The sequence below is a fragment of the Euprymna scolopes genome, chromosome 1 (genome assembly GCF_053919585.1).
Source record: "Euprymna scolopes isolate OS-2025 chromosome 1, ASM5391958v1, whole genome shotgun sequence".
Lineage (NCBI taxonomy): Eukaryota > Metazoa > Mollusca > Cephalopoda > Sepiida > Sepiolidae > Euprymna > Euprymna scolopes.
This window is the reverse complement of record NC_136482.1, coordinates 149,331,091-149,344,026: the sequence shown is the minus strand read 5'-3', so window position 1 is coordinate 149,344,026 and position 12,936 is coordinate 149,331,091. Positions and strand designations below refer to the sequence as shown.

At 31.9% G+C, this 12,936-nt stretch overlaps 1 protein-coding gene across 3 annotated transcripts in view; it reads right to left on the bottom strand.

Moving 5' to 3' along the window:
• LOC145276672 (uncharacterized) overlaps positions 1-4,494 on the bottom strand; it is a 61,213-nt gene extending 56,719 nt beyond the window's left edge. The window contains exon 1 of one of the 3 annotated variants that reach the window (XM_080127875.1): positions 4,233-4,494. In XM_080127875.1, the coding sequence (XP_079984001.1) occupies positions 4,233-4,308 (76 nt within the window). In that variant the 5' untranslated portion in view covers positions 4,309-4,494. The remainder of the gene's footprint in view (positions 1-4,232) is intronic. The other 2 variants (XM_080127857.1, XM_080127866.1) reach the window with 2 other exon arrangements.
• Between the last annotated feature and the right edge of the window lie 8,442 nt (positions 4,495-12,936).

The following is a 12,936-nucleotide window of genomic DNA, read 5'->3' as shown; positions in this document are numbered from 1 at the left end:
AATCCATTGACCGCACACCTGATACTGCTGATCTGGCTGATTACACGGTGGAGTTGCTAAACTCCCTAGAACCACCTGGCCTGCCACCCCACATACTCCGACTTAAGGTTGGAGCTCCTATAATGCTCATTCGTAACCTCATACCACCAAAGCAATGTAATGGAACCCGCCTCGTGGTAACATCCCTGTCACCTAATATTATCGAGGCCAAAATATTGACTGGCTGTGGAAAAGGAGAGACAGTGCTAATTTCGAGGATACCCCTATATCCATCAAATCCAGACCTGGGCATTTACTTCAAGCGATCACAGTTCCCTGTGAAACTGTGCTTCGCGATGTCCATCAACAAATCCCAGGGCCAAACCTTTGACGTTGCAGGCATTCATTTACAGGAGCAATGTTTTTCTCACGGTCAGCTCTATGTAGCTGCCTCACGTGTGGGCTCACAATCCAAACTCTTTGTGTTTTCTCCTAAAACACTTGCTAAAAATGTTGTTTACAAAGAGGTTTTATAATTTTTCAACAATTTTACACCTCAATTTCTCCTCTCTATTAACCGTGTTTATTCCTTCTAAAGCTTTGCCAGCACCCAGTAAAGAATTCACTAACCTGGATTCTTTTTTGTAACAAAATGAAAACAATTTCATGTATTTACACAGTAACCTCTATGGAAAGAGAAATAGAGTGAAAATATGAATTTGGCAAAACCTAGAGTGCCCTTAAATATATTCAGAAGCATTTGCGGTCCTTATAATTCTTTCGTCTTTATTTGGTTGCCAACTCTGCATAATTAGATTCATTCTGATCAACCCTAAACAATTGTATTGGCTATGGAATAACATTTTAGCAGTACAAAAGTAAATTATTTTTCTGTTTTTTGAACGTCCATTGAACAAACAACTGATCCTGAAGAAATTGCAAAACAGTCTACACACATATTAGTGAAAATGTGATTCAGAAGTTTCAAAGACATTGGTCTAAAAAACATAGACCTCATCAACCAAGCATAAGTACTATGCCCGGCAACATAAGGTAAGGAATTTTTTGCCATAGTTGACTAATTGTAAAACTATACAGCTACAACGACATAAATTCTTAAAACGAATAGATGGTCAATATTGAACCTGTGGTTTCTTTCGCATAGAGTTAAAGAAATACTGGCTCCCAAAACCTTACCATAGTATTTGGTTTTGAGCTGGAAGAATAGCTGCTAAGGGGACAAATCAGATGTGGAAGCTACATTGATCAGTAAGACGTCAATATAACCAACTTTACTAAAATAATTTAAGGATTACAAAAAAAAAAAAATACTGAATGTACAGACAATAAGCATTAAGATGGCATTAAATCACCCCCCCGAACAACGTCGGGTAATACTGCTAGTATATATATATATATATATATATATATATATATATATATATATATATATATATACCCATTATGACCGAGTGGCAAGAGAAGAATATTTAATTCTTCATCAACTTTAAAATTTCAATGTGTCAGCATAAATAGTTGAAGCTAATTTGAAAAGGTAGAAATACATAAATGAGATAAGATTACACAATCCTTCACTGAAAAGTAATTGAAATTTCGAGAATTTTCATCCAGAGCATATACTGTAGCCAGAAATTATAAGTGAGAATTCTTTACAAAAGCTTGTGAAAAACATGCCATAGTAAAATAGAAAAGATGGCATATTATTAGATGTTCTCTTCTGGACAGGCCTATGATTACCTAGCTTGTTCTTCAATGAATTTCTATTATTTGAAGTAGAAATAATTTCAAATAATATTCTGTGTTTTTCTACGCGTTCCCGAAATGCTAATAATGTATTTATATACAATATTATAGTTAATACGCCCATTGTAAACTACTATGGATTTATTTTAGTAAAGTTAAATAACTTGAATAATTTCGACTAAGGTTTTCATGGCTCCGTAACCCAACGAATAATTTTAGTAATAACGGGCCTGATACACAAAATAGACATTAGTATAATTTAGAAACAGTAAAGATTCAAAGCTGATCATTGCTGAAGGAAAGAAAAAATCTACGTTGTGTTTTTTATAGGAAAGAGCTCATAATTCCGTTTGGATGCACAAAAACGTATATACACACCTTAATGGTGAAACTAAACATCGGCCGAAACATTAGGCGAATAATATTCCAGATGAAGAATAGACCGTATAACTAAATCATTTACATCTTTGAAGCCTCCTCATAATTATGCAGATTTGATCATTTTCGACCACGAAGGAATCTAGCATTTTTTCTATACCAATATTGGCTCTCAGCTTAGGAAAGTAAGAACAACTCAATCTGATACAGGGTGAAACGATACTTTTTTTCGCCTTAAAAATGCAATACTACAGCTTTCTTTGGAAGCTTTTATTTTAAAAAAATCAATTCAGGTAGATTTATTATGTAGCTGACATATAATCGAAATATCCGCCTTCAGCCTCACTCACCGCCTTGATAAGTGTCCGGAACTGGGCGCTTGCTTTTCACCAAGCGCCGGCGGAGATTAGCAAATACTTGGCGGATAACGGCGATCAGGCTGGCTTTGGTGATTCATTGGTGATGTTCTCGATGTATGCCCAACCAAGTTCAGGTCGGGACTGGACTTGTAGGCTACGCCGAGTCCTGCTTCAACATCCAGGGTCTGCGAACGGCCATCTGATTGCATGAATGAATCATCACACTCACTAGCACGTCCAGGTACACTTTATAATTGACTTTTCAGCCGACTTGTTCGGTACTATGTAGTGACCCTCACTTGAAACCATACCACAGACCATAAATGTCGCTGAAAATTCCGTTGAGCTGTGCCATCAAGCGTTGAACCGTTACTATTTGCGTTTTGAGGGTGTTGCCAATGCTTCTGTTGTCATAAATTTGATCGGTAGTGAGCATGAGTTGTACAGCGTCGCATCTTCAATTTTGTTCGTTGAACATTGTGTCACTTTCAGACATGATAGACGCGCCTATAGCTATTGGGATTTGAACACCACTAGTCAATTAGTAGATAGTCTGCAATAAAAAAATGTTTTCTTCAAACAGAAATGACATCACGTCGTCTTTTCTAGTGTGACATGTTTATCTTTCCATCCTCTACTAATATCATTTAATAAAATATATGTCGCTAAATCATCAATGATAACTTTTCGTAATGTAATGCATAGAGACCTACCTTCTGTTTATTAAGACTGGATAATTACTAACACATTCTTACTATAATCCTTTATAATTCTAAGTTTCTCTGATTGGATTGATGTTATTAGCTTTTGCAGGGAGAACTGCACTTTATATTTAAAAATTGAATATTTTTCTTCTTGGATGATTTTATTATAATAAGAATCGGCTTCCACTAATTAATGTTTGCAAAAAGAATAAATTTTGCTTACAAAACATCATCAAAAATTAAAATATATATAAATAGCTAAAAACAATATACGGAACTGAATACATTTCTCATTAACAGCGTTATTTATTTTGCCATATCTTCTTGGATAATTTCTCTATTAGAAGAACAGCTCTCTTTTCCAGAAATAATGTTAGTAAAATGATTTATTTTTCTGCTTATAAATATCAGGAAAATCTGAAAAAAAACAGTTATTAGCAAAAAGAATATAATTACGTTGGAAGCTGCATCTAAATATATAAATATGCTGTTTTAATTCATGCAGGTTACGTATTTAGTGTTATATAGACTATTGTTTATCGAGTATTTGATTAAACTTAACATATATATTACCGAGATCAAAACTAAATATATATATATATATATATATATATATATATATATATATATATATAAATATATATATATATATATATATATATATATATATATATATTGTTATATATGACTTGGGCGGGATCAGCTAGAATTGAAACCGCAGCATACAACTTTCCACTCTAATTCATTAACCTTCATATTCGAAATTGAATATTTTTTTAGTTAGATCATTTTTTTTTTACTAGAATGGATCTCCATTTTAGAATAAATGTTTGTAAAATGAATGCATTTTTCTTACAAAAAATCATCCAAAAGTAAAATAAATATTAATAGCTAAAAATACTTTTCTTATAACGGGTGGTATTTAGTTTCTTGGCTAAATTCTATTATTAAAAGAATGTCTCTTTATTCCAGAATTAATACTAACTAAATTATGTAATCTTTTGATAAAAATCAGTAAAATCTTAAATAAATCGTAGAATCTACTTACGGTTTGAGCTGGACAATCCCTGGCAAAAAGCAAGTACGGAACATAAAATCAAGGAAAGTTTCATTATGTCTCGCATATCTTAAAGATTATAAATATACTGGAGGATTGGAAAAATAGAGATTGTTTTATATACTGTTTAAATTGTAATGGATAATTATATACGTAATTAATAGAAGACAACAGTGAAATATATAGTTCATGTGTGCTTCATTAAACAGAATCGATTTGCTACGTTTATGCCTTGTTGAATTAATTGCCTCTAAGAGAGGGTTGCTTTTTATATAGATGAGTGCTTGTAATTATCTTAAAAGTTATTTATGATGCATAAATTACTTATTATTAATCCTGACAGTCAACATAAATAACCAAAACGTGATGCAATTATGAAACTGTATATCCCTATATAACAACAAAACATATTTTAATAACTTTAAACCTACGCATCGTATGACCTACAAAAGATATGATAATATCTCGTGTCGTATTTATTATTTTAATGTACACACACACACACACACACGTATATATATATAAATATATATATATATATATATTTATATAATTTTAGTCATTCAAAAATTTAAAAATTTGTGACGTGAAATGTTTACATTTCAAACCAAAATATTTTATTAATCCATGTAAGACAAAGAATACATTTGAAATATTATAACTCCTTATCCTCTAGGGTTTCGATGTCTACCATCTTTTCAGAGGAAAAAATATTAGCAAGTAATTATAATGGTTTACGCCTTATTTGCTAAAGTCAGTGAGATATGGAAAATCACAATTAAATTTTTAAAAGTATTTAAATGGCATAGAGTAAAAGGAGTTAACGAAAAAGATATGGAAAATCCACATCCTAATTGCATGGTAAAATCCTAAATGAATGTCGTTGATAGCAGTGTGGGAAAATGATCCATGATGATGTGATTTTTAATATCTATTTCCTTAACTTCCCATACTCAATGATATTCTCGGTGAATGATAAAAAAATCGTACAATTAAAGACAGCGGAGAGTACAGAACTACCAAACTACGGGGAAGTAAAGGGCTTGCATGAAACTTGGAACTTGTGGAAACAGACACAATCAAATCAGTGGAAATTGAAAGAAATCGAAAACAGGCTGATCTTAGAAGCTAAATAACATACATAGAAACTGATAACACATTAATATTATAAGAAGTGAGATACTCTGGACCATTCATCTGCTGCACCAAAAACATAATTAGAAAAACGCAGAACATGGAAAAGTTGATCACCGTAGCAGGAGACACGTAAAAATTAGCAAGAGAGGGTAAGTGATAAGAAACGAAACGACAAATCGCGAGAAAAACAGCTACACCAACAGTTCATGATAATGACGAATGATTAGACTCATGAAAAAACTTGAATATAAGTTATCGAAAGAAGTAGAGACTACAAGCAGTTTGAAAGAACTCCATTACTTGTCAGATGATGACCTGTGTGAGGACTCCTAGTGAGTACACATCATCATCATCATCATCATCATCATCATAATAATAATAATAATAATAATAATAATAATAATAATAATAATAATAATAATAATATATTGGAATCAGAGGGATGAGCGAGAAGACGCAATGGATTTCAATAATGAAAACTGCAGAAATGTAAAGGAAATCCCTGGAATGAGGAGACTAACACCACAAATAAATTACATATAAATTAGACAGAGAAATAGTTACTCTTGTTTTTTTTTTAATTTTGAAAAACTAAAAAAAACTGAAAAAAAAACACCGAACCGATCGCTTCGACATTTTGGTATAGTACTTTAAGAGTTCTCATGCGTGATTTTATATATCTATTTTTAATTATAACATAATACTTCATTTTTGTTTAATAAATTTGGTGGTTTTATTTGGAACTATGTGGCCATTTTTTATTTGGGGAAATATTAGCATCACTGCCCGCCTCACGTGACATCGCATAAAGGAACTTTGCGTCTCGCTTCATAATGTGTTTACACTATTGATAAATTTTAAATGGATAGCATTTAATTACGTGATTATTAAAAATGTAATCATGTGTGATTGAAATTTTATTTAAATTAACCACGTATGATCGCTTTTTGTCAAATATTCATCGAAAATGTCGACATTTCACATGTGAACGGTGTGTTGGACTACAGAAGTTCAAGTGTAACGTTAACGGACATCTTGCTGCACAACTCCCCACATAGTACCCCTGTAGATAATGTCCCTGATAGTAGCCCTACATCAATCAAAGTGGCAATATGCCTTGTTTGGGGCGAAAATGTAATTTAAAAAATCATGCTTCACCGTCAATTTTGTTTTTTAATATTAAATATCCAAGTGTTTTTGTTATAGGTTATTTATGTATCATATATAAATATTGTTCCATATGGATTATCACTTAGCTTCTTTTGTTTTAGATAGGAATTTGGAACGAACAATTTTACTTGATTATATATCTTTGTAAATGTTTATTTTAGACTGTTTGAGTGATTTCAATTCTCAGCTGGAATACTATCTACGATTTAAAAAAAAAAACAATTTACGGAATACTAAAGTTTTAATATTTTCAAAAAAAACTTGCAAAGGTTCGCAAGACTAGAATAAATGTGTAAATAATTGTAATATGCGAACAAATACAATGTATCATGTGTTTATGAAGTATTAAAAAGTAAATTGCATTTGAATTTATTTCTATAAAGAGTAGCATATCTATTCTAAGCTTGTGGATCGATTATACTTGACTATTTATGCTACCATTGTGAAAACGGATTATCAAATATGAAGATATTTTGCTTTTTTTATTTTTACGTGTATTATAAGGAACTAGAAAAACAACATGATCATTCCTTAACACGCGCTATGAGGAGCAACTTATAAATAATTTATTTGCGAGGTTGCTAACCGTGTCTAATGTTTTTGTCACCAGTATTTTACGACTTGAATTCAGATAAATACTCGACACTGAAATACTAACATTTAAAGTCGTTTTAATTTTAAAATAAATGGCAAGTAATACAACGGAACGGTCACGTAAGACACTTGGCATGAAGGAAATTATTCTTTAAAACTTAAACTCTTTATGACGACAGTGGGTTGGTTTATGAAAAAAGCTTAGATAATAGCGGAAATTAGAGACTAGTGAGTGAATAAACAGTGCTTCAGCTTAATAATAAGGTAACACTCTATTTTTACAGGAAAAGAGGAAAATACAATAATTTTGGTATAATCTTGATTTCCGAATAACTAGGAACTGACGTATAATGCTTCAAGCCCGTTGGGTCAGGCGTCAACCGTAACTGTCTTTAATAAGTTCGCCAGCCAAATAATGAAGATTTTAAGAAAAAATGGATGAAATTGTCTTGAATAATTTCGGCAAAAAGATACCGAGTCGTCAAGAGACAAAAAAATGCCGTGGAATAAACAAAAGGTTTGGATTATCTAGCGCTCTCTCCAATAATCTTGTAAAAATTATCAGAGCAATAAAGAGACACATGGACTGTATGAATTGGCAAAAAGTTATGCTAACTAGTTTCGGAAAAGATTTTAAAGAGGAAGTTTTAGCACAAATACAACTATTGAGGCAGTTGGCGTAAAATCTGTCAAACGAGCAAACACGGATTGTTATGACTAAATTGTTAGGACAATATATTGAAAGCGGTTAAAATATTACTTCTATATGCTGACTACCAGTTTAATAAAATTAATGTACTTTCATTTTTTTTTTATTTTTGCTTATTTGAATTAGTTTTACGAACCTAAGATACCGAAACAAACCCTGTCACTGAGACTAAAAAATAAACAACGACAAAAACATCCAATTTAATCGAATTACATTAAGCGTAAAAAAGTATTATACGAAGTTCAATTGACATTTCTAGTTTTGTACATTCTTCAAACCTCAAACGTCCAAGATTAGGTGAATAAGCACGGTTTTTTTAATCACTTCCAGAAAAAAGAACCGCTTTGTTAAACACGTATATTTTTCATCGAATCATTATTTTCTATGTCTGCGTGTTTGTGTGTAATTAACACGTTTTTCCTTTTTACTGTTTATTTCTCCTTTTCTAACGATGTAGCCCTAACTTTGTTCAAATCGCATAAATCAATAAGGCTGCTCCGGCGATCAAAACTCATGTGTAAAATTAAGGTGTTAATATAACGCTCCCGCCATGCCTTTAAAATATGTATGTACCAAATACGAGTATGTTATATACGCATGCCAACACGTGCTCCATAAAAATGTACATACAATCATAATTCTGTGTATGTATTTTATATACTCCGTGACTTTTAATAGTGTATATTCAGTCTTTAACAATATATTCATAAATTGCATCGCGCTTTATCGTCATAATCATTGGAAGAGAATATACTTGTCTTTTAAATGTATAAAGCGTGTGTGAAGGTGTGCGTGCACGTGTGTGCTTAACACATCCGTAACAATTTAATAAATTATTAACGTAAAAAAATCACGTTCACATGAAACATATACACAATGACCTATCGATAACGGACTACTATTCTCAGCACCGTTTAGCACACTGTATAAGAGAATATGCTTTATACAATTTCACACTTGTTTCTTCTCTTCTCGCTACATCGCCTCGTCTTGGGAATGCTGAAATAAAGATTTTTCATGCGAACAGTAACACCAAGTAAACCTGTTCATTTAAGTACTAAGTAAATTTATCTATTGTGCATTTGTTCAGAGTCGTTTGCCAAGCTTTCTTTAATTTCTACATCTATGACGTAAATGCACCTTACCTAACCGGATATAAAAATAACAATGTTATCATTCAGTGTCACTTTCAGTAACTGGAAACTCGAATCCTGGTCTGACTAGTTAATCTAGATGCAATCAAAACGATTCAAACATGTTTACGCAATCTTTTATGTCTACAAAATGTCAATGTTTTCTTATTTCGTAAGCATTTTTTGTACATAAATTCCAAACTGGTCACACTTTCACACCCTGCACCTTTGTTTTTTATTTTCCATTACCTTGTTTATAATTCTTATTTTATTATTATTTTTTTCGAATATACATTTCTTCATTTTTGTGTTAGTTGCAAACTTTAAAAAAAAACTAGCTAACGTACTTCGCAGGATCTAATTCTATTATAGTAAACCATGTAAGACAAAAAATTTTAACACATAATAGAATAAGTATGATAGATAAAATAAAAAAAAGTATTAATTTGATTATTAAATTAATAATCATTAAATGAATAAAAACGGATCTAAGGTAATAATAATAATGTTTAAAAATTGAATAATCAAAATAAGATAAAGAAATGAAACGAAATATGTACATAGGCGTCACATGACTAAGTTTACGTAATAATATTAATGTAAGAAACTGTACATCTATTCCAAATTAGTTTCAGTTTCCTCGAAATCGTTTTAAACATAAACGCAATTAGTAAACAGTTATTTATTAAATTCAAATAAATACAAATAATGCAATTATGCATGAAATAAAATAAAGAAAGAAATACATACAATTAAATAAATAAAACTTGAAATAATTAAGCAAACATGCATGAATTTAAATTAAAAATAGATAATTATAAATAACGTAATATAAAATTTGAATAACGAAAATGAAAACCTATAAAACTTAGAGAAAACACAACGAATATTAAAATAATTACCCAGAAAAATAAAATAAATAAACAAATAGATACGAGTTTGATATAACTGTGTGTATGTGCGGCTACGTATACTTGTGTGTCTTTATGCACAAGCACATGTATATTTCTGTGTTAATGTGTTAATTAATCCTTACAATAAATTATCTCCCTTTATCTTGTTGAAAAAGTCATTATCCCTTAATAGTTAAATCTAATCGTTAAATAAGAGCGCCTAAAAATAAAGTTAAGCTGAAACAAATGAGAATTAGTCATGAATACACAAAAAGAAATAATGAAACTAAATCATGACAATAAAATAAATAAATAACATTGAGAATCAATAAAAGCCATATACTATTAAGTTTTAAACAATAATTAATTTTCTAAAACACATAAAAATATTTTCAAATATCTGCAATATTATTCATGTTTACAATAGTTCTAATATGACCGTTTTAAACTGGAAAAAATGTCTGACTACAGTGCGAGTTTTCCAGGATATATAACAATACGGATCTTCTAGCTGAGCATACTTACACAAGTAAGGACAAAGTAGATGTAAAATTATAAATATACATACGCACACATACAAATACAAACACGCACGCACGCACACATACACACACACACACTACACACACACATATATATATGTGTATTATATTTAAAATATGATTATCCACTGATACGTGTTTCGTCGTCTACAACTCATCAGAGTGGCTGAATCTTATTCGTATACGACGAAACACGTGTCAGTGGATAATTATATTTTAAAAACTAATATATACGCCGCTCCCCATGTGGGGGTACCAAATTGGTTAAAGGGAAAATTATTCCCAACTCGTATTTAGGTAAAAATGCACTTTCTTAAATAATTGTCACTCAAACAAATTACCGGATTGCACACCTAAACTGGTTAAGGAGCTGAACAAATGGAAATTGTTCTTTCGGGCAATTAAGTAGTCTAAAGAAAAACAATTAAACCGTAGATTGCTTGGTGAACGCACAGTATGTTATCAAGAAAATAGATTTGGCTTTTAATTTTATACAAAAAAAAAGGGCAATAAAGATTTTTGATCCCCCAACTAAATAAAACTTTGCATGTGTTATACAGAAAACAAAAAACAAAAAAAAATCTGATTTAGCGTACAAACATTTGAAAAACGGTCGGCTTGGTCATGATAATCTAGGCATGCAAGTGAAGTCTAACAGTTTTGTTGAGCCATATTTGAAGGAAACGTAACTGGTTTTCTCACCGTTCCTTATTACAGCTGGATTGTCGAAATGCATGAAGTTGGATATCAGATCGCTGGAAAATTTATGAGACGGAGAGCAAGAGGCAGGTCATTTTTTTCGTGTGTCAATAGGTCGTCTACTTTGTAGTTTTGCCCACGATGTACGGTGGGTGGGGGTGAGCAGTATTTATTTAGAGAGGAGCAGCTCAGTGACTCCCTCTAAATGTTACGTGTATGAGAGAGTGAATGCAAATGGAAGTGAATTAGGAATCTGCAGTAGCGATTCAAATCGGAATATATTTACGCGGATCTATAGGCAACAAATGCGGCATATTGCAGTTTTACGTGGCGCGCGTGTTTCAAAAGCTATAATATAATTTTCTAAAGGAGAAATTTCTGCAGTCCTTTTATTATATATGGAGATATGGGTAAAAATAACACTGAAACAATATTGTTGTAATTTAACTCCCATGAAATAACTGAATCAGTTTTCAATTTCGTGGTCTAGAAAAAAGATAAAAGAATACAGACGCATACTCTTTCTGAAATATTTTTCACTCACGTGTCACTTAACCAACAACACCTTATATAGTCGCAGACTAAAGCATTACAGCAAATAAAAATAGTTTAAAAGTAAACACAAACACACGTTCAAACATTCGATACTTGGAAAATTTATCGCCACTCCCTGAATATAAATGAAATATGAATATGAATATGAAAAGAAGTATGACGTCATTTATGTTTCATATATTCGCACACGTGCGTTAAGAGAAGTATAATTAACTTTTTCCAGTGGATGCATCGCTCAAAATATATAGAATCAACAAAGTAAAACTAGCAGCAGTGCATCCATCGCATGCAGCCATTAATTACAGAATATGCGAGGTAATTTTCCATGGACGTCGGAAAGAAGACTAAGTCTAAAACGAGTAAAGTTGTACATGGACTAGTAAGTTATTCAGCCAATAATATACTTTGATCAACGCCTAAGCATAAGAACCATCAATTCAACCTCTCACACCAACAAAAGTAAAGACTAACCTGCATTTTCAAATCTCTAGACAAAATTCAAAATGATGTATTGTCACGATCATGCAGGCAGTTGCAGATTTGACTGCAACAAATAGATGAGGGAAACGATCACGACAATTAGACGTTAGTTGACTCAGCTAAGTCCATTAACTAAACCAAAAGTTCTTTTTAGATAAGGCACAACCAAAACGAGTACTGATGCAATTGTAATTATAAGCGTCAACAGTGAAGACCGACTTGAGCTCATCAATTTAAATAGTGCAGACTCTCTTGTAGTACAAACTTCTAACGCCAAAATGAAACCAATTGTTACTAACCGTAAGAATATATACTTTTAATGTATGCATCTCATAGGGAACAGATTTCCACAAATGCGCCTTTTCTTTATCTTTGGGGAGTAGTTGAAGAATTCACTACGCTTTCTCAATGACAATTACGCATACACACTAACAATAGTCACGATAGAATAAGAATGTTTCTGCTTCTTGTGGTTTTCACATTTTTAATTCAGATGAAAATATCTCGGATCAAAAAAGCATTTATTGATCGAACTAAGCAGCATCAGGATGAGCAAAGTTTTGCCAACGCACAAGTGTATTTATGCCAGTAGCGTAAACATCTTGCGCTCTGGTGACGTTGATGGTTCTGAATGCGTTTTTGATATCGCTTAGGCTTTTGAATGATTTCTCACGCAAAAACTTTGTCGAGATGCTTGAAAAATTCATAATAGGTAGGTGAGAGGTCTGGAAAGTATGGCGTCTGACAAAGGATAATTCGTTCAATTTCGCCAGGGTCGGTTTA